At 44.0% G+C, this 20,869-nt stretch overlaps 1 protein-coding gene across 4 annotated transcripts in view; it reads left to right on the top strand.

The window, feature by feature from the left end:
* Positions 1–20,869, top strand: part of Tcp11l1 (t-complex 11 like 1) — a 68,767-nt gene that overhangs the window by 30,212 nt on the left and 17,686 nt on the right. For 2 of the 4 annotated variants that reach the window (XM_039105674.2, XM_017591977.3), the window contains exons 9-10: positions 1,673–1,845; positions 4,018–15,466. In XM_039105674.2, coding sequence (XP_038961602.1) covers positions 1,673–1,845; positions 4,018–4,220 — 376 coding nt within the window. In that variant the 3' untranslated portion in view covers positions 4,221–15,466. Of the gene's footprint in view, positions 1–1,672; positions 1,846–4,017; positions 15,467–20,869 lie in introns of those variants that run through there. The other 2 variants (NM_001109202.1, XM_063284359.1) reach the window with 2 other exon arrangements.

Raw genomic sequence — 20,869 nt, 5'->3', positions numbered from 1 at the left:
GTTTGAACAGTGCTAGGAAGCCCTGTATCTGATAAGGCCCACTGCAGAGGGAACCCTTCTCATCTGTCTTAGTTTCTAGTTCTGGGAAGAGACAACGCGACCATAGCAACTCTTTTTTTTTCTTTTTCTTTTTCTTTTTCTTTTTCTTTTTCTTTTTCTTTTTCTTTTTCTTTTCTTCTTCTTCTTTTTTTTTTTTTTCTTTTCTTTCTTTTTTTTTGAGGCAGGCTTCTCTGTGTAGTCCTGGCAGTCCTGGAACTCACTAGACCAGGCTGGCCTTGAACTGAAGACATCCGCTTGGCTCTGACTCCTGAGTGATTAAAGGCGTGTGCCACCATTGCACTGCCTAGTGGTCACAGCAGCTCTTACAATGGGGCTACTTTACACTTCAGAGACTTAGTCCATACTGTCAAAGCAGAAGCATAGTGAGACACGGCAGACACGGTGCTGAGGAGGGGTCAGGAGTTCTCCATCTGAGAAGCAGGCAGTAGCAAGGCCACACCTCCTAACGCCACTCCCCACAGAGTTCCAGTATGAGTATATGGAGCCATGCTCATTCAGACCACTGCGTCCCCTTACAAGAGGAGGAGGTTGTATTGCTAAAGCCTGTACTGTGTGTTCGGTCAGTGCCACGTGGAGCGTGTTCACACATTGTGACCAGCAGACTGAGGCCTGCCCTGAGGCCATTGCTCAGGCTCAGATGTCCCTTCCATTTTTGTTCCTCTTCTTGGGAGCTCTGGCTACTCTGGGGCTGCACAGTGTGATACCAGACCAGCAGTGAGGCCTGGGACTCGCTCCCTTATTTCCCAGAAGTGCTACAGTACAGAGCATAGTCACTAAATAGCAGTGTGAGTTAAAGAGCTGAGAGGAAACTGTTCTCCCAGCAGCCCCACCCTCAGGGGGCTCCCAAGGAGTCGGGGATATTTGTTCTCTTCTTTGGATTCTTCCTTGTACAAATAGCTAGAGTACATTTGATCCCAGTGCCTGAACAGTAGGGTCAGAAATTCACAGCTAGCCCTGGCCATCTCCTGTTTCAAAAACCAAACCAAACCAAAGCGTCTGCAGAGGGTTGGGGATGCGCCTCAGCTGGCCAAGTGCTTACCGTGTGTGAGGTTTTTGGCCTGGTTTCCAGCATGGGGGAAAATCGAGATACAAAAGAGTATTCAATGAACAACGTTTCCCCCCTCCTGTCCCACAGCTACCAAATTTCTGGTTTCTGTGTATTTCATTGGAGGTGTTGGGGGATAGAAGGTGGTTCTAAGCTTATTCACTGTGTAGGCATGAACTTTGTGCTTTGAGGCTTGGGGATGTAGCTCTGTTGACAGAGCGCATGCCCACCGTGCATGCGCCTCACATGCTCAGAGTCCTCGTCCCCAGCACTGTAAAACTGGCGTGGTAGCTCACAGCTCTAGTCTTGGAGGTAGAGACAGGAACACCGCAAGTTCAAGGTTTTCCTCAGCTGTAAAGTAAGTACTAGACCAGCCTGGGCTCTATGAGGCCCTGTCCACAACAGACAGCAACCACTTTGGTATGATTAGAAAGGGATGCCCAGCTAGGAAGTGAGGGAGCAAGGCAGGGAGCCACAGATCCTACACACTCTGAGCTGTCATCCTTCCTTATCAGGACAGCGCCAGGGTTGCATCCTTTGTTCTCTTTCTTCCCCTCTCTATTTTAGTTCCTTCCAACTGGAGGACGCCCTGACTTCCATTGGGGAGAAAGTGTGCCTGGAGGTGAGCAGCTGCCTCTCCATGTGTGGATCCTCTCCATTCTCTGTCAGTAAGGAGACTGTGCTCAAGGGCCAGATTCAGGCCCTCGCCAGTCCTGACGACCCCATTCGCAGGATCATGGGTACGTTTAGGGGGCATTCTCTCACTTACTTCCTATTGCTGTGGTGAAATATGATGACCAAAAGCAACTTAGGGAGGAAGGGTTTGTTTCATCTTAGAATCGTCCTGTCATACTCTGTCACTGAGGAATTGGAGGCAGGAACTGAAACAGAAGCCATGCTGGGATTCTGCGTATTGGCTTCCTTTCTACAGCTTGCCCAGCATGCTTTCTTATATAGCCCACGATCACCATCCAGGGCAGCGCCACTCAGTTAGCTGGGGTACCCCATATCAATAACTTCTCAAGAAAGTGGGTGTGGTAAACACACCTTTAATCCCAGCACCTGGGAAGCAGAGGCAGGCAATCTCAGAATTAGAGACTATTTTGGTACAGGGAGCCCCACGACAGCCAAGACTGTACAGGAAAACCCTCTCTTGAAAGGAAAGGAAAGGAAAGGAAAGGAAAGGAAAGGAAAGGAAAGGAAAGGAAAGGAAAGGAAAGGAGAAAATGTCTCATAAACCTGTCTCCATCTTTCAGAGACATTTTCTCAATTGAGGTTCCTCTTCCAGAATGACTTGTGTAAAAACAATAAAAATGCAGTAACCAGGACAGAGGGCTGGAGGACAGGCCCTCAGAAGAAAACAGAGTTGAACATGCAGTCCAGGCTTTTAACCGAGCAGTCAGGAGACAGAGGCAGAGGAGCTCTGTGAGTTCAAGGCCAGCCTGGTCTACATCGTAAGTTCCAGGCCAGCCAGAGACCCATAGTGAGACATTACCTTAAAATGGCCAATGACAACAAATAGCAATATATACCCCAAAAGGGTTTGATGGAGTATGAGTGGTTTTTGAGTGCCTCTGGGTTAGGAGAGGGTTAGATCTTCACCAGTGTGGTGAGGTTGACCAAAACAACAGGCAAGAACCAGAACCCATCATTATCTCAAAGGTTCTGACTCTAGTGTCACAGACCTTGACTCAGACCCTTGTTACTAAGTAATTTTATACAATGTGAATACTGTGGGGTTTTAAGAATTAAGACAGTTTTCACAAAGCCTGCTTTATCCTGGCCCCGCATTAGCCACAGCTTATTGTGCGTCACTGAGGAGAGACATCTGAACCATAGAGATTTATATTCCCCACGGAGACCTTTGAACCAAAGCCTCCGTACTGCTGCTGGTCTCATTGTCTTGTTTTGCTGTGTTTTTCTGTGTAGCCCTGCCTGTCCTGGAATTTTGTAGACCAGGCTAACCTCGAACTCAGAGATCTGCCTGCCTCTGCCTCCTGAGCCATGGCACCACTGACTGGCTTTGTCTTAGTTCCAGACAGCAGTCCTAGGTGGGAATGACACAGACCTCTGATTCTGGGCAGCTCTAGGAACCTCAGGAGAACCAGATCCCTTAGGGATGGAGAAGTGTAGGACTCAGCTGTCAGTGTGTTTGTGTTGTGGGTTCTTTTGTTTGTACCTGAGAGGGTACCCCAGTACAAGAAGCAAGGCAGGCAATTTGAAAACTCCATTCATTCAATCAATGTAAGTGTATCCCAAATGGAATGGACTGAAAGCTATCAACCACAATTGTTCCTCTTAAGTAGAACAAGACTGCAAGTAATTCCTGTGGTCGCCCGTTGTGAACATCGAAGAAGGAAGAAGCATGAGGGAAACGTGCTCAGTCATGACAGACAGTAGAAGTTAGCAGGACCAGAGTCACCTCCCTTCCATCCCTCCTTTCTATAGTCAACCCTCTCTACCTTTGAACATTTCACCCCTTAAAATCCTATATTTTGTTGAGAAAAGGTCTCTATGTAGATCTGGCTGGTCTTAAACTCACATCTATCTCTGCTGGTATGAAAGGTGTGTGTGTGTGTGTGTGTATGGAGTCCAGTGTTCTTAAGGCTGAGCCATGTCTCTAGCCCCACCCCTATTTTTGAACTTGTTCTTGCTTTGCCTTTCTTTCTTTGTGCATGTGTGCCCTGTGGCAGTGACCAGTGTTAGCCTCAGTGGCCTAATCCTCTTAGGAGCAGATTCCTTGTGTGCTTATGTGTTCTTCTTCTCAGAAGTGCAAAGTTCTATGGATCTGATCTGGGGTGACCAGGAAAGACTTCCTGGAAAAGCGATGACTCACGTAACTGAAACCTAGTCAGACATGTATAAAGTCACCCTGAAAGGACAACCCTGATTATTCTTCCCTTTTGCCACAGAGTCCCGAATTTTGACCTTCTTGGAGACATACCTTGCCTCTGGTCATCAGAAGCTCTTGCCTACAGTGCCTGGGGGATTGGGTCCCATTCAGAAAGAGCTAGAAGAAGTTGCCGTGAAATTTGTGCGCCTGGTCAACTATAACAAGATGGTGTTCTGTCCGTACTATGACGAAATTCTCAGTAAGCTCCTCCTCCGCTCCTGAGGTGCACAGCTGCCACAGCTTGTTCCTCATCTCCTCAGAACCCCGCTCTTGCAATGCCGTGGAGAATGGCATGTGACACATTCCTGTGTAATAGCACTGGTTCCACAGGGACTGAAGAATGCACTGAATTCTGTTTTGAGGACTGTATTTATGAGTGCAGGTTTACAAACCTAAGAAGCTTTTGTTCTCTTGAGACTATAGGGACACATAGCTTTCAGTAATTGGCTGTCTGTCTCTCTGCTCCCGCTTCATCAGGTTGGAGGAGCTGCTTCTCCCAAGGAACCTGAGACAGTTGTCTCTTTCTCAGATACTCTGTGCTCATAATCATAAGCCAAGCCTTGTCCTCCTGCCCCGTGTACAACCTCCCTCCCACTACTCTTCCCTGTGGGTACTTTATGACAGGGCTGCCTGTAGCCATACAGGGTCCTAGCCCTCTCCTTCCCACTCTGTCCATTTATTGCTTCTTGGGTCTGACCTAACAGTGTTCCAGAGCCCTTTTGTTCTACAGCAGAGTTACTTAATAATTTATTTTATATTATTATTAAAACAGCACCTCTATACTCCCCTGGCTGGTGTAAAACGTGCTGTCCCCAGACTTTCATCAGTCCTCCTGCCTCTGCCTCACAAATGCTAGGGTTACAGGCCTCTGCCGCCATACCCAATGGATAGAACTTAATTTTTCAAAGCTTGCTTTGCTGGCTGGGATGTACTGTGGCCAGTGTTTGCCTAGCCTGCACAGGCCCTGGAGTTGACCTCTCCTAGTATTGAGAAGCCATAAGCCCCTGTAGCTTCAGTTACTTTTAAAAGGTAGACGACTTATCTGTGCCCAGGAGCTCAGGAGCAGCCTCAGTAACAGAGACTCCCAACTTAAGAGAATAAGAACAGCCAGGTGATAGGGCTCACCTTCAGTCCCGATACTTAGAAGGCAGAGGGAGGTGGATCTCTTGAGTTCAGGACCAGCTTCATCTATAGAATGAGTTCCAGGACTGCTATCGATACACAGAGAGACCCTGTCTCACAAACCAAAACAGAAATACTGTTCCTTCTACAGAAGTAGTCCTGATTCTTGATGGTGGCAATTAAAGCCAGGCATGGTGACATATGCTGTAGATGGTCTTTGCCACTCTGTGGGTTCTGTTTCCCACCCTTTATCCTCCCCTCCACTTCTCCTTCTAACACTAGATAGGAGAGAAAGGAGGGGGTGTCCCTGAATTTAATTTCTTGCTTTTGTTTCTTTTTTGACTATGGCTACTAACAGACCACAACCACCCTCCATTCTTCTTTAATGACCAGCAACCACCCAACTTACCTCTGAAAAGTTCCCAGAATTCCAAACTTCACGCAGTTGTAGAAACTAACTTTTTTATATATAAGATTTACTTATTTTATGTATACATTGCTGCTGTCTTCAGACACACCAGAAGAGGGCATCGGATCTCATTACAGATGGCTGGCTGTTAGCCACCATGTGGTTGCTGGAAATTAAACTCAGGACCTCTGGAAGAGCAGTCAGTGTTCTTAACCTCAGAGCCATCTCTCCAGCCCAGAAACTAACTTTCATGAGGTAACTTTCCAATTCCTAGAAAAACAGGGTATAGACATTTTGAAGTGGCCATTCTGAGTGCCAAGATCTTTGTGAAATGATAGTCACAGCAGCTCCTGTATCCACCATACCTTCTATTTCAGTATCATTCACTTGTAATTTTAATTTTGGCCTCTGATCATGAACAACTATATGCTAGAACGTGTATCTTCCAGGGCTTCCACACCCTCCTGTTCATCCTCCTGGAATGGCTTTGCCTTTGATGCAGGGAAACCAACAGTTGTGCAGTCCTGTCACCTGTGTTAAATTGCATCTCTTTTTACATCGGCCATAATTTCAACTTCTTTGAAATCTTCATCTATAATTCCTGGGTGCACAATGAGTCCTTGGGAGGTCAAACCACTCCTTCCCAAGGTCATCCCTACTGTCCTCGAAGGCAAAGGGCCATGCTCTCCAGTAGTTTGGGAGAAGAGGTTTGCCTGTGAACTGTTGTAGGGCAGCACTGCCTACGGCACTGCTCGTCAAGTATCTAGTGCCAGACGGAGGGACTTTGGTCTGTGTGCTGCTCCTTCAGTGGTGGCTCATGATTCTTGCTGCAGAGCCCTGAGCCGGACACCTAAGGCCGTTTCCAGCTGTAAGAAATTACCTTCAATCTCTCTTTTGGGTCAGCATTTCTGAACTCAGTGGCAGCCTTTGCCACTTTGCTTATAGACCCTGGAAAGCATAGGCCTTCTTTCTGCTTGAGATTTAAGAAAACCCATGCCCCTAGAAATTGTTCATTCACTTTTCCAGAGCAAAGTACTGTCTTTCTCAAAGTTAATGCACTGGCCATTTTGAGTTCTGGGGCTTTTGGTTTAGACACAGTCTTTATAAATGACCATATTCCACAATTGAAGCACAGGGCTTTTGCTATTGGAGACCTCTAGTATAGCTTGATCTATCAACATGGTACGCATTCGAACCAATATGGGTCATATCCCTTACCTGTTAAAACATAGGCACTGCCCATGCCTTTACTGGTCTAAGGTAGCTTTTATTTATTTTTGCTACTTTGTGTGGGATCTTCATGGATTCTTCTTTCTCCTTACAGTATCTCCTCTAGCTAGAATCAGCTTCTCCAGCTTAATCTCCTCTCTAACCCTACTGAGTCTTTTGTCTTCTGCATCATCTGTCTTCTCTGACCCCTACTCTCTCACCCTACCCCCTCTTCTTTCTCTCCAGTTCTATTACCATTTCCTGGACTCCTTCCCAGGCTTTTATATCTTCTTCTGTTCCCAGAAGTACAAGAGGAAACCCACACTGGGTCATAGGGTCAAGCAGTTCTAACAGGTAAGCATCCCCAAAGCTGGGATCCTTAAAGGGCCAGGCACACAAAATAAACCATATGCTTCCTCAATTTGTTTAGCTACTAATTATTCCTTTTTTGAAGTTGCTTCTCCATTCTTTCCAATATCTTTTCAAGGGTTCTCAGGTATCTGATGTATCTTTCTGTTGATCCCTGTTGTGCATGTGCACAACTGAGGTAACCTAACAGCAATGCTGCTTTCCTGTAACTTGGGTACCACTTCTTGAGCCTTTTATACTCCAGGACTGTCTTATCTTCTAGCATCTTGCATTCTGGAGTTCTAGGAGCCTTTGGCTTGCAGCCCCAACTTGGACGTGCAGGATGTACCTTAAGTCCTGCTCATAGGCCTGTCAGTGGTTAGATGCTGAACATTTCTTGGCTAGGTGTCTCTGACTGACGGGGAAGGCAGTGCCTGGTCAGGCTCTCTTCTTTGTTCTTTTTAGCATCAGCGGCCAAGGTTTTCAGAAGACATCTCCTACTCAGTCCACAGTTTTTCATTTCCTGTGGAAATATAAACAAATTTGTGTCCCCAATGCAAAACCTTTACTGACTTCCATTCTGAAACCATTCCATATAAAACCTAGTGTCTCTCAGCTGCTGTTGTTCCTTTCTTATTGACTTTCAAAAAATTTAAAGTTAACAGAGCACTATTTAATCTATCCTGGGTCTTTATTCCTCCTCTTTGTTTTATAAGCATTTCTTTTAAGGTGCAATTAGATCTTTCTACAACTACTTGTCCTGTAGAATTTTGTGGTATCTTGTGATAATTTGCTTTATATTATAATATGTAAAGAATTACTTTATCTTTCTGGAGACATTGTTGGCCTTAATTCATGCAGGTGTCCCTATGATAGCCGTGGCTTCCAGTGGGTGTGTAATTACAGAGTCAGCCTTCTTAGGACTCAAAGCAGTTAGTTGCCCATTGAAACCCTGAGTATGTATATGCTATGATGTACACACTTTAGTTTTCTAAATTCTGCAACATGAAACACATCCATCTGCCAGCTTTTACCCCTTTTGGCAACCCTAGGTTACTTCCAGAGGGTGATGGAGTTTGGCTAAACAAAGAGCAAGTAGGACATTTTCTTATAATTTCCTTGGCTTGTTGCCAGGTGCTAGAAATTGTTTTCTTTAAACCTTTACTATTTGTTAACATGGTGTCTTTTCATGAAAATTTGAGGCTAACACATTTCCTATTAATAATTGGTCAATTTCTTCCCTCCCTTGTGCTGGCAAGGACCTGGCAAGTCTGTGAATTCCTTAGTTAAGGGCTGCCAGAGGCCAGCTTTCCGACCCAGGGTACACTGAGGCAGGGTGTAGAGTTAGTGTTGATCACTCAGCAGACAGTTCTCTAAGGGAACAAAGCTCTCTAGGGCTTGTGGAAAGGATGATAGAATGATACTCCCGCCCCCCCGCCCCCCCGCCCCCCTCTCTCTCTTGGGGAATGAAGCAAACTTCAAGCTTCAACCATTTTATATGCATACATATACATACACACATTGGCTGGAGAGAGCAAAGTTCCAACAACTTCACACATACACATACATAAAATTGTTGATGGAGCAAAGCTCCAATGAGCAAGCTCCAACAACTTTATTTTTTTTCCTAGCCCTTTTGTATCATCTGAGATGGAAATTCTCTCTTGTGATAAAAAGGATCACCTCATAGTCCCAAGTTATATATTGTCTAAAGAACAATCACTACAAAAACATATTCTTCAAAAAGCAGATTAAAGTCATTATACAAAAGGAAATTACAACACGATTAATTATATATTCATCTTTTGATATATGTTTTCCATCTCTGTTTCTCTCCACAAGTTCATAATCCCAAAGCAATAATCTTTTTGTTATAGATTGACAAGATTTAAGCAAGACGGGTCTATAGAAGCAAGTTTTTCCTGTGCTTAGCTGACAGTTTGTATTTACCAAGAACCAGGTCCTCTATCCTAGGTCTTATTTTTGCAGTCTTGCTCACTAAGCTGGCTAATCATCTATTTTCTATTCTTATCTTCATAATGGAATTATTTATATTCATAATGGAATTGTTCACATCCTCCTCTATTTGGTGCACACATCAAAATCTGTGACCACATTCCTAGATCATAGGATCCAGGAACTCAGACCCAAACTAGAATAAGATGCCTTCTTCGATCATGAACTTGTTCCAAGCCTGTTTTTCCCTTCCTGGCACAGTCACGTGCTTGTAACCCACAAAAGTTCTCTGTGCTCCTTTTCTCACCTCTGCAGCCCTCACAGTCCTACAATGGGAGGGCACGTTCTACTCCTAATTCTAAGTTTATTGTGTCTTTCTGGCAAAACAACTTAAACCATCTCCTTAAACTTCCTGTCAACTACCCTAACTTAAAACTTGAATCATGAATTCCATAAAGTTATTAATTCATAAGAAATATTTTATGAAAGTTCATCTTTATATTGATCTGCAGAAAAATTGTCCAGTATAGTGGGTAGTCTCCCTAGAAGCAATCACACCAGACTACAGGCAGTGAGGGTCTCCCCACGTCTATTCACACCATGGCAGATATATAAGGAATACAGAGGAGGTGCAGCAGCGGCAAGAAGCAATCCAGAGACAAAACCCCTGGGACAGTGCCTTTCCAGGAAGCTCACTTGCCTGTTGCAGTTTCTCTTGCATGGCAGTAAGGCCATTGCTCTACCCATAGAGGCTTAGTCAACCATTTTAAGGGTAGGGATGTTGGTATATCAGCAAGTGTCCCCCCCACCCCCTGAAAACCTTGCAAATTTGGAAACTCAATCCATGTAGTGTCTTGTTTTGGCTAACCTTCACAGTCTGTGGTTCTGGATAATATTTTTCAATATCTTCCCTAGAAACATTCTATTTGATCCATTATTTTTGGAATTGTCCCTGATGTTGAGGTGATTAATCTGAGTTCTGTTAATCTGATTCTTATCCCCATAAATTTATGGCTATGTCAGCCACTTAACTTCCTTATTTGCCCTTCTGGCCCCATATATTTATTAACCCATCACACAATTTGTTTTATCTGAGATAACTTTGCAGTTCCTAGAAACTGGGTATAAACCTTTTGAAATGGTCATTCTGAGTGCCAAGATCTTTGTGAAGTGATTGTTGAGGTTAGTTTCGTGCACTCTTTATTCAGAAGCTGAATTCTGAGCCCCTATCCAGACCGTAACCTAATATTGGGGCATTGTATTAACCTATGTACTGTAAATAATGCTCCCTAATAATCCCTGATTGGTCAGTAAATGACTGAGGCTTATGACTGGGAAAGGAAGGTGGGACTGAGAATTGAGTCAGAGGTCTTGAGGGAGACCACCAGGAGGAGGAGAGAAGTCAGAGGTAAGAGGTCACCATTACATGGGATGAACCATCAGAAGCCTGTGGCCAAGAGAAGTGAATCCTGACGACAGGCTGATGGAGCAGAAGCAGCCTGGGAGACACCAGATTGGCAAGTGACTGGCATTTGTGTGGGTTTTAACAAGTGGGAGAATTAAAATAGCTCAATGTGCCCAGCATAATACCTACAACTTATTATAGTGTCTTTGTGTTGTTTACTCGGGAATGTATGGGCAAGAAGTGAGGTAGATATTAACCATTAGCTACAAAGGGGTAAAGGGGTGTAAAAATCCCCCAGAAAAATAATAGCATTTAATAAATGATTGTTACATCAGCACTTGTATCTACCAAATCTGTTTCAATGTCATTCCCTTGCAACTTTAATTTTGGTCTCTGATCATTAACCGTTTGCCAGAACACATTTTGGCAGTACTTCCAAATGCCCCGATCCTTTACTAGATCCACTTTGCCTTTGATAAAGGGAACATTAACAGGTGAGCAGTCCTCTATTCAGACACAGCAGAAGAGGGCAACAGATCTCATTACAGATGGTTGTGAGCCACCATGTGATTGCTGGGAATTGAACTCAGGACCTCTGGAAGAGCAGTCAGTGCTCTTAACCACTGAGCCATCTCTCCAGCACAGGTGAGCAATCCTATCACCTGTGTTAAAGTGCATTTCTCTTTATATAAGCCATTATTTTAATTTCTCCTTTGAAATACACAGTGAATCTTTGGGAAGCCAACTGATTTTGAAGACCATTCCTACTGTCCCTGAGAGCAATGACTATAAAGTCCAGTAGATAGATATTTTATAACCTTGAATTTTGTGGGATAGTGTAAGATGTTTATCTCTGGCCAAGCCTAAAGCAGCACTGTCTGCAGCCACATGCATTAGATTTGCAATACTTAGTTGAGGTTTTTCTGCTTGCTGGTTATTCTTTGATAAGAAGCAAACAGCTTAGACTTTTTGCTGCAAGGCCTTGACTTAGGCCCCGTCATTTCGTTTCCCAATGCCCAAAAGTCGCCTTGAATATCTCTCTTGGTCCTATACTCATTTGTCCAGAGGCAACCCTTGCCACATCACCTGCACATGCCTGGAAATCTAGGCCTTTCTCACATTTAGATAAAACAACCATTGCCTTTAGAGATGCCTTGTTTAGAACTTTGTTTCAAATGTCCATATTTTCCACAATTAAATCACCAAATCTTTTAAGTTAAAGCAACAGAGACATCTAGCTTGACCTATTATATTGCCATGGTACATGTGAAACCAATTTCATTTATATTTATACATTCATCCATGGGCCTGTGCCTTCTGGTCTTCTTTCTGCTAACAGTATCGTCTCTGGCTCAGTCTCCTCTCTAGCCCTACTCAATCTTTGTTCCTGCACCATCTGTCTTCTCTGACCCTACTCATCCGACTTTTCTCCTCTCTCTCCAATCCTACTACTCTGTCTCCTGGATCCTACTCCTCTTCTGCCAGCCTTTGGTGGCTTTTTGTATCCTCTACTGTTCCCAGAAGACCAGGAGGAAGCCAACACTCACGGTCATGGGGTTAAGCAGTTCTACTGTCTAAGCGTTTTCAAAGAGTCAGTTGACTAACCATTGGGGATCCTTTAAGGGGCCAGGCACACACTTCATTCTATGTCTAATAACTTTTTTATATTTGGTATTAGAGTTCTCAAATGTCAAGGTCTTGATTTATCAACACCATTTTGTAACAGGGTCTGATACAGCTTTGTTCACAGCTGAGAGTAATCTTTGTGTTAAAAAAAAATCAGTGGGGCCTTCTCCAGAGCCTTGTATAATCTTTGCAAATGAGGTCTTTCCCCTGGCTCCTCAACTTTCCCCAAGCTCTTACAGCCACTAAGCAGCACTGTTCTGTAGTCCCGTGGTCACATCGAATCTGTTCTCGTATCTCAGAGTACTGTCCTTCACCTAGCACCTGACCTTTTACTATATTCAATCCACTCCATTTTGCTATTCGATGTTCATGATTATTTCCCTCCACTGTGTTAACCATTGCAACTGCAGACCCGTGTCTAGTGCACATACTTTCCAATCTCGGGGAACAATTTTTTTAGTAGCTCAGCTATTTAGGATTTGTTTTGCACCCCATATGAAGTCATCACCTCTTTAAGTGCCTTAGATCTATCATTCCTATAGGACGCCATCTTGTCTTGTTATAACCTTATTCCATAATGTTAGCAGGCACGAATTGTATGGCTGCTTAGAAAGTTGATCTCATAACCCTGGGCCACCCCTCTCATAACTCTGGCAGCACAGTTGGTTGAGATTAACCCTTTCTTTTGAATGGGTGTTTTGTCAGATTGTCTCTGACCTGACCACGCTTCAGCACTGTTGTTCCCTCCGTCTTGCTTGCTGTCGTGCTCAGCCACTGGGACTGAGCCTTTGTTCTCTTCTCCAGTGCTCCTCACTTCTGAAGCTTCCCTCCATCTTCAGCCTCTCCAGTTTCACAGCCAACTCTGCCACCCGCTCAGAAAAAAGTAGCAGAGTGACTCCCCTTCCCTCATTCCAGCCATTTTTGTTTCTTAGGACCCTCTATTTCCATTTGCAATTTTCCCAAGTACTCAGCCATTCTTTCAATCTTTTTTTGAAACAAAATATACAAAGAAAAACACTGAAAATCACCTCTGGGAGCAGAGTGGTGGATATTCCAGTGTTAGTAGCCACAATAAATTATTTGCTTGCTCCTTGGGGGTGGGAAAGAATCTATTCCTTTGCTCCCTCCAGTTTACTCTATAGTATTTGGAATTAAATTTCCCATTTTTTAAAAAAGAATCGCACAGTGGGCACCACTTGTAGCTGGTCTTTGCTGCTTTGTGGCTTCTTTTTCCACCCTTCATCCCCCTTTCCCATGTCTCCCTCTAACACTAGATAGGAAAGAAGAAAGGATAGAGGAGAGAGAGAGAGAGAGAGAGAGAGAGAGAGAGAGAGAGAGAGAGAGAGAGAGAGAGATCCCTGAATCTACATTTTTTTCTCTGTCCATGACAACTAACAAACTGTAACTATCCTTCCTACAACAACCAACAGCCACCCACTGCACCTCCCCAGGCCAGCATTATGTACTGAAAAGTTCCCAGAACCCAAACGTCACACAGTCATAGAACCTATCTGCAGCTGGCAAAACCATGTATCTGCCAGAGCATGAGACAAATCACAGTCAGCTGCTGTGGACAGTCTGCAGCAGCCCTGTATCCCCACACCAGGGATTAAATGAAAATACACTCTTACACTATTTCTGTGTGTTTTTTTAATGAAACCAAATTCCAGAATTTTCATAAAGGTCACCACAATATGTCTGTAATCTTAGCTCTTGGGAGACTGACACGGTGGAATGACAAGTTGAAGGGTAGCCTGGGTCTATAGTGAGAGCCTCGTTGAAAAGCAAGGCATCAGTGACCTATGAGGTCTAAACAAATTATTTGACTTTAATCTTTATTTTTTTAACTTTTTTTTAAAAAAGAAGCATTTATGTATGTGAGTACACTGTAGCTGTCTTCAGACACACACACACACACACACACACACACACACACACACCAGAAGGGGGCATCAGATCCCATCACAGATGGTTGTGAGCCACCATGTGGTTGCTGGGAATTGAACTCAGGACCCCTAGAAGAGTAGTCAGTGCTCTTAACCACTGAGCCATCTCTCCAGCCCAACTTTAATCTTTAAAACATAATTGTAAATAGCCTATTATAACCCAAAAGGAGAAATAATTCACATAGATGTGCTGATGGAATTCTGATTCAGAAATTAGATTTGTGTTTCATGAAAAATAGCTCAACCCCACTAATCTAGATCAATAAGAAAAGTCCTCAGAATTTGAGCAGAATTGTTAAGGAACTTGAATGATCAGAATTTCTGACACAGCATATGCCCATGAGAGTACTTTGGATGTGTTACAGGTGGTTTTTTTTTTTAATTATATATACTAATGTATTTTAGACAAGGCCGTTATGGTAGAAGCAGAGCCATGAAGGTGAAGTCATCTCCAGCTGGATTCCCCAGGCACCAGAGACAAAAGGGACATTCACTCTGAAAACTGTCCAGTAATACCTGGCTCCCAGGTGAGCCCAGCCTCGGGTGTGCGTATACTCGAGCTCAACATTTCAGAGGCTGAGGCAGAAGGCCAGTCTGGGTTGCATAGCAAGACCCTGTAAAAATGATTGTTAATATTGTCTATATGTTAATGGTGGAAATTAATATGGTGGCAGTTATTCCATAGCCAGCTAGTTCTCCAAATAGCCACACAGAGATCTTTAATATTTCAAAGCTCAGGCCTATTTAGGCAGACTCACAATTAGCTCATCTAAGTTAATCTGACTGCCTATCCCCATTCCACCATGTGACTAGCTAAACCTTCTAGGCCCATAGTTAGTCACATCTGTTTCCTTCCCGGTTTCCGGTCTCCTGGTGAAAAGGCCTTTCTCCTCTTCCCAGGGTTCCTTTCTTTCTCCCAGGAAGTCCTGCCTTCCTCTTTCTACTGCCTACACACAAGCTTTAGCCTTTTATTGACCTGTTAACTTGGAGAGCAAGGTTTGCACAACAAAAGCTGATATACATGAAAATTTACTCGTATTGGGGCAACCAGATCCTGGGGTAAAGAATTGAACATACGCAAATATTTTAACATATTCAACATATTTAACATATTCAAAATACATAGCAGATCAACCCCAACAAGACCCTGCCTGAAAAATAAATAAAATACTGAATGACCGTTTGAGGATGATTTCTTCAAATAATGTGCTACAAACTTCTCTAATGCTGATTTCTGATTCCAAGCAAAATCATGCTGAGTGTAGTGGTGCATGCTTTAAACCCAGAGCTCTGAAGGCAGGAGCATGCACAGCTCCATGAGTTCAAGGCTGGGTTGGTCTACATACAGATTTCCAGGGGTGATGCATAGTGAGGCCTGTCTCAAATAAGTATGTCACATTATCTCCTTGGAAATTCATTAAAGTCTGTTGTCCTTGTTTCTGATAAAGAGTCTCTGTGTAGTTCCAGCTGTCTAGAACTCTGTAGACCAGGCTGGCCTCAAACTCAAAGGGATTCATCTCCCTCTGCCTGAAGGCATGACCACTGCCTGGCTAGAAAGTCATTAAAGTATAGCCAGATGTGTCTGCTAACACCTGAAATACCACAACCTGGGAGGTGGAGGCAAGAGGACTAGGAGTTCAAGAGCAGCCTTGGCTACTAGCAAGTCTAAAGCCAGTTTGGGCTAAATGAGCCCTCAAATCATCAAAAGAAAACAATGTTAGAGTTTAGGCTGAAGGACAGATTACAATTTTTCTTCCCTCAATAAGAAGGACATAAGGGGGACTGGAGAGATGGCTCAGCGGTTAAGAGCAATGATTGCTCTCAGAGGTCCTGAGCTCAATTCTCAGCCACATGGTGGCTCACAACCACTATCTGTAATGGAACCGATGCCCTCTGCTGGTGTGTCTGAAGAGAGCAACAGGGTACTCACAAACATAAAATCGATAAATAAATCTTAAAAGAAAAAAAAAAGGACATAAGGGTAACTGGATAGCCTTTGAGGTGTTGATCTGTGGTAGAGGGCTTGCCTACCATGTGTAAGACCCCAAATCATTAGTAATGACAGAGACTTCTGAACAAGAGGGTAGAAAGAACTTGAAAGCTATCTAAAGGCTTCGACAGTGCTTCCTGTGTGATCAGGACCCAAAGCCCCATTTCAGTATGAGTAGTCGTTTGCTGTAGCGTTCTGCTTGAGGATGGCTTGTAGCTGTGTCTGTAGGAGTTAAAAACACATTCACGTTTGCTATGGAGGGGGCATTGCAGAGAGAAGAAGCAGAGAGCGAACACTGCAGTGCAGGCAGCAGCCCCAGCACTGTTAGAACATGCCTTGCTTTGGGTGCTTTTTTTTTTTTCTTTTCTTTTTTTTTTTCGGAGCTGGGGACCGAATCCAGGGCCTTGCGCTTTCTAGGCAAGTGCTCTACCACTGAGCTAAATCCCCAACCCCTTTGGGTGCTTTTTAAGTTGCCAACATTCCCCAGGTTTTTTTTTTTTTTTTTTTTAAAGATTATTTTACGTGTACAGGTGTCTTGCCTGCATGTAGGTCTGTGCATGACATGCATGCAGTGCCCGAAGAGGCCAGAAGGGGCATTAGATTCCTTGGAACTGGAGTTCCTTGGAAGTGTTTTGTGGTTGGTGGGAATTAAACCTGGGTCAGCTGGAAGAGCAGTCAGTACTCAGTAACCACTGAGCCATCTGTAGCTCATCCCCAGGGTTTGTACAGAGGACTTGTGTCTGCTTGTGGGGACTCAGAAGAAATTATGAAATATTATTAAAGGACTTCTTGATTGGTTTCTCTTGTTGAGACAGGGTTTCCTATGTAGACCAGACTTGAAGTCACCGAGATCTGCCTGTCACCTTGCTGGGATTAAAGGTGTGCGCCACCACTGCCTGGACTACTGTTTGTTTAAAAGTGTTTTCTAATCTATAATATATGCCAGATTGGGGTGGGGAGCTGGGTTAAGTGTAAATTCCCAGTGATCTCAGCATTTGGGAAGCTGAGGCTGAAGATTGGAAATTTGATACCAGTAGGGAGGAGAGAGGGGCTGGAGGGGAAGAGAGAAGGGAGAGGGGAGAGTTAGTTCCAAATCCTGTCGGTCCTGGGCTCACTGTAAGGGAGGCTGGCTGTGTTTAGGTGGCATTACTTCAGGAGAGCAAAAGCTCATCTGTTATTGTATGTTGAGTGAGGCGGCTTCTGGAAGGGCTCCTGTAGGGCAGAGATCCCTGACATCTGACCTTACTAAGGCGGAGATCCCTCAGTACCTGGAGGCAGGAGTGTTCGCCTGGTTTGACTGTTGGGACTTTTACTCCCTCCAAGGAGCCTCCCCCTGATGCAGCACGTGTGGTCCCCACTTCACAGCCTCTTCTAAAGCCCTAAAACACTTAGGAATTAACAACTTTGCCCTCCTGGTCTAAGCTGGTGGACTGGGCAACTTTTAATTTTGATGTGTAAACAAAGACATTCACAGACTTCACAGACCGCTCAGCACTGCTGTCTGCTGTAGGAGTGGGAGTTTTGTTGGGAACTCAGAAAAAGGAGGTGTTGGTTCATTGTCATGGTATCCACCAATCATTCGTTGCTTTGTGAAAGTAACTAATTTTCTTTCTGAGCATCTCATAGGATTAACAGTGAAAGCCAGATAAGTCCTCTTATGTCATTTACTCAAGATTCACTGTTTACTTGTGGGTTGTCTGATGTAGTTCAGTGGTAGAATGCTTCTCTACCAGCCTGGGGTCCCAGGTCTCCTTCACACACACGCATGCACACATGCACGGGCACTCATATACACATATATACATGACTTTTAAGCTTCACGGCATGAGATTTCGCTTGACTTCCCAACAGGATTGTGGCAATGGATTTTCTTGTGAATGTGCTGCCTAGTTGGTGCTTCAAGCCAGTTTGAATCTGAGTTTTGTTGTTTGTTTTTGAGACAGGGTTTTTCTGTGTAACCCTGGCTGTCCTGGAGCTTGCTCTGTAGACCAGGCTGGCCTTAAACTCAGAGATCCTCCTGCCTCTGCCATCGGAGTGCTCGAATTAAAGGTGTGTGCCACCTCAGCCTGGCTAGTATATGAATTTCTTTAACATATCATAGCACCCTATGCTTTCTTTTTGCTTTCTTTCTTTTTTCTTTTTTGTTATTTTTTTGTGTCGTTACTCCTTCCTGGGTTTGATCTTTCTTTGTGAACAACATGAAAGGTCCAGTTAGCTTTCCAGCTTTACTGGAAGTGAGTCAAGAAGAGGTCTATTTCCTTGGTAGTAACCAAGGAGCAAAATGTAGGGTTTTTTGGACAAGTCTTCCCTCATTATAATTTGGTTAATTGGCACATGCTTTTAGCCCCAGCATTTGGGAGAGGCAGGTGGATCTCTGTGAGATCAAGGTCTACACAGTGAGCTCCCCGTGAGACCCTGTCTCAAAACAAAACCAACCCAAACCAAAAGATGAAGTAGGGCTTGTGGGGGTGACAATTGAGAGCACTTCCTGCTCTCTCAGAGGAAGTTCAGTTCCCAAACCTATACCAGGGGCTCATAACTGCCAATAACTCCCGTCCCAGAAGATATGACGTCCTCTTCTCGTGTCCACGAGCACTTCACGCATACACATACACATAGACACACAAATGAAAAAATAGGGCTGGAGAGATGGCTCAGCAGTTAAGAGCACTGACTCCATAGGTCCTGAGATCAAATCACAGCAACCATATTGTGGCTCACAACCATCTGTAATGGGATCTGATGCCCTCTTCTGGTGTCTCTGAAGACAGCTACAGTGTACTCATATACATAAAAAAAATCTTTTAAAAAAATGAATCACTAAAAAAATAGGCGGGGGCTGGAGAGAGAGCCCAGTGGCTAAGAGCACTTGCTGCTTTTACAGGGAACCAATTTCACATCCCAGCACCCATGTCCGGTGGTTCATAACCACCTGTGACTCCAGTTCCAAGGGATCCAACAGCCTCTTCTGGCTTCTGTGGGGACCCCCACATGTATGGCGTGCATACATAAGAATAAAAAAATTAGGTAAAAACTATCTCAGTCTCCTTCAGATTGGGAAAACAGCATTCACAATTTTATAATGTGCATATACTATAATATGCTTATTATTTTCCATTTTCCTGTGGTTCTGTTTTTTGAGAAAGGTTGTCTGTGTAGTCCAGACTGCTCGTGCAGGGCTATGCTCTCTCCACGCTAACTCTCTGCATCCCAGGATAACCATGAGTCAGATATAGGACGATCTATAACTCTTGGTCCTCCTTCCTCCACCTCCCAATGCTCGGACTACAGATAAGCTTCCTAGGGAAACCCTCACCCTACTGAACCTCAGCTTCAGCCCCTCCCTAATCTGCTTCTTAAAAATGTTTCCTGCGGTTGGGGATTTAGCTCAGTGGTAGAGCGCTTGCCTAGGAAGCGCAAGGCTCTGGGTTCGGTCCCCAGCTCCGAAAAAAAGAACCAAAAAAAAAAAAAAAAAAAAAGTTTCCTATGGGCTGCAGAGATGGCTCAGTGGTTATGAGCACTGGCTGCTCTTCCAGAGGTCCTGACTTCAGTTCCCAGCAACCACATGGTGGCTCACAACCATCTGTAGTGGGAGCCAGTGTTCTCTTCTGGTGTGTCTGAAGACAATAACAGTTTATTAAATAAATTAATAAGGGTTGGAGAGACAGCTCAGCGGTTAAGAGCACTGACTGCTCTTCCAGAGGTCCTGAGTTCAATTCCCAGCAACCACATGGTAGCTCACAACCATATGTAATGATGCCCTCTTCTGGTGTGTCTGAAGACAGCTACAGTGTACTCATATAAAATAAATAAATAAATCTTAAAAAATAAATAAAATAAAATAAATTAATAAATCTAAAAAAAAGCATAACAGGAAAGGGCACATTACTGACTGTATTCAGAATAGGACTTCTTATGTTGTGTTAACATTTAATATGAATGGTATTAGATGAGTAAATATGTCTGCAGCTATTGAAATAAAATCTGAAGAAGCAGAAGAAATGTAGGCGAGATGCCCAGTGGATGAGAGGGCTGAGGATCTGAGGTTGAGTCCTGAGCAGCTACACAAAAGCGAGGCAGAGCTGTGCTTGCCTGCGGCCTCAGTATTAGGGGCGAACAGGGAGGAACTCTCTGCCCAGTCAAAATCAAGGCTCAGTGAGAAACAGCGTCAAGGGAATAAGAGAACTATAGAGAGAGCCACCTGTCGTGTTCTACTGTGTGGGTTTACGTTTGGACTCCCCGTCCCCATGTACAACGCACACAAAGGAACAGGAGGAGGCATGTTTCTGAGGTCCTTTTATTTTTTTCAAAGGACCCTTTTAAAAATTTATAACTACAAAACAGTCGCCATACATTCTGCCATAAATAAAAACAAACAGTAAGGCAGGACTACATAAGCAAACTGAGAACAAATGTTTTTCAGAAAGTGTGAAAATGTTTTACAATCATAAAGCCATCCAGTTTTTAAAATAAAACTGTGGAAAACGTTCAAGTGGCACATACAAGTCACCCTGGAAAAGGAACAAGATGTGGCATTGTTGTTTTGTACTGTTATTTAAAACCTAATCTTGCTTAGAGGATAGGTCTGCTCCATATTCAAAATCCACACAGGCTGGGTTTTTCTCAAGAACCATATGACAGAGGCACCAATGACAATACAACTTTGTTTCCAAAACCTTGTAACAAAGCGTTGTCTCTTTAAAACATATGACTTAAGAGGCAAAAAAGGAATCCTGGGTAAGAGTCCTTTCTCTCAGAGGCAGGCAGGTTTTTAAGCTGTCTCATCGTATTCGTTTCTGCTGCCGCGCTCTGTAAATGTCATGAACAGGGGGAACGACAGCCCCCTTTTCTTCATCTTCA

The sequence above is a fragment of the Rattus norvegicus genome, chromosome 3 (genome assembly GCF_036323735.1).
Source record: "Rattus norvegicus strain BN/NHsdMcwi chromosome 3, GRCr8, whole genome shotgun sequence".
Taxonomy (NCBI): Eukaryota; Metazoa; Chordata; class Mammalia; order Rodentia; family Muridae; genus Rattus; species Rattus norvegicus.
Note: the sequence above shows the minus strand (reverse complement) of the source record. Positions and strands in the feature narration are given on the sequence as shown.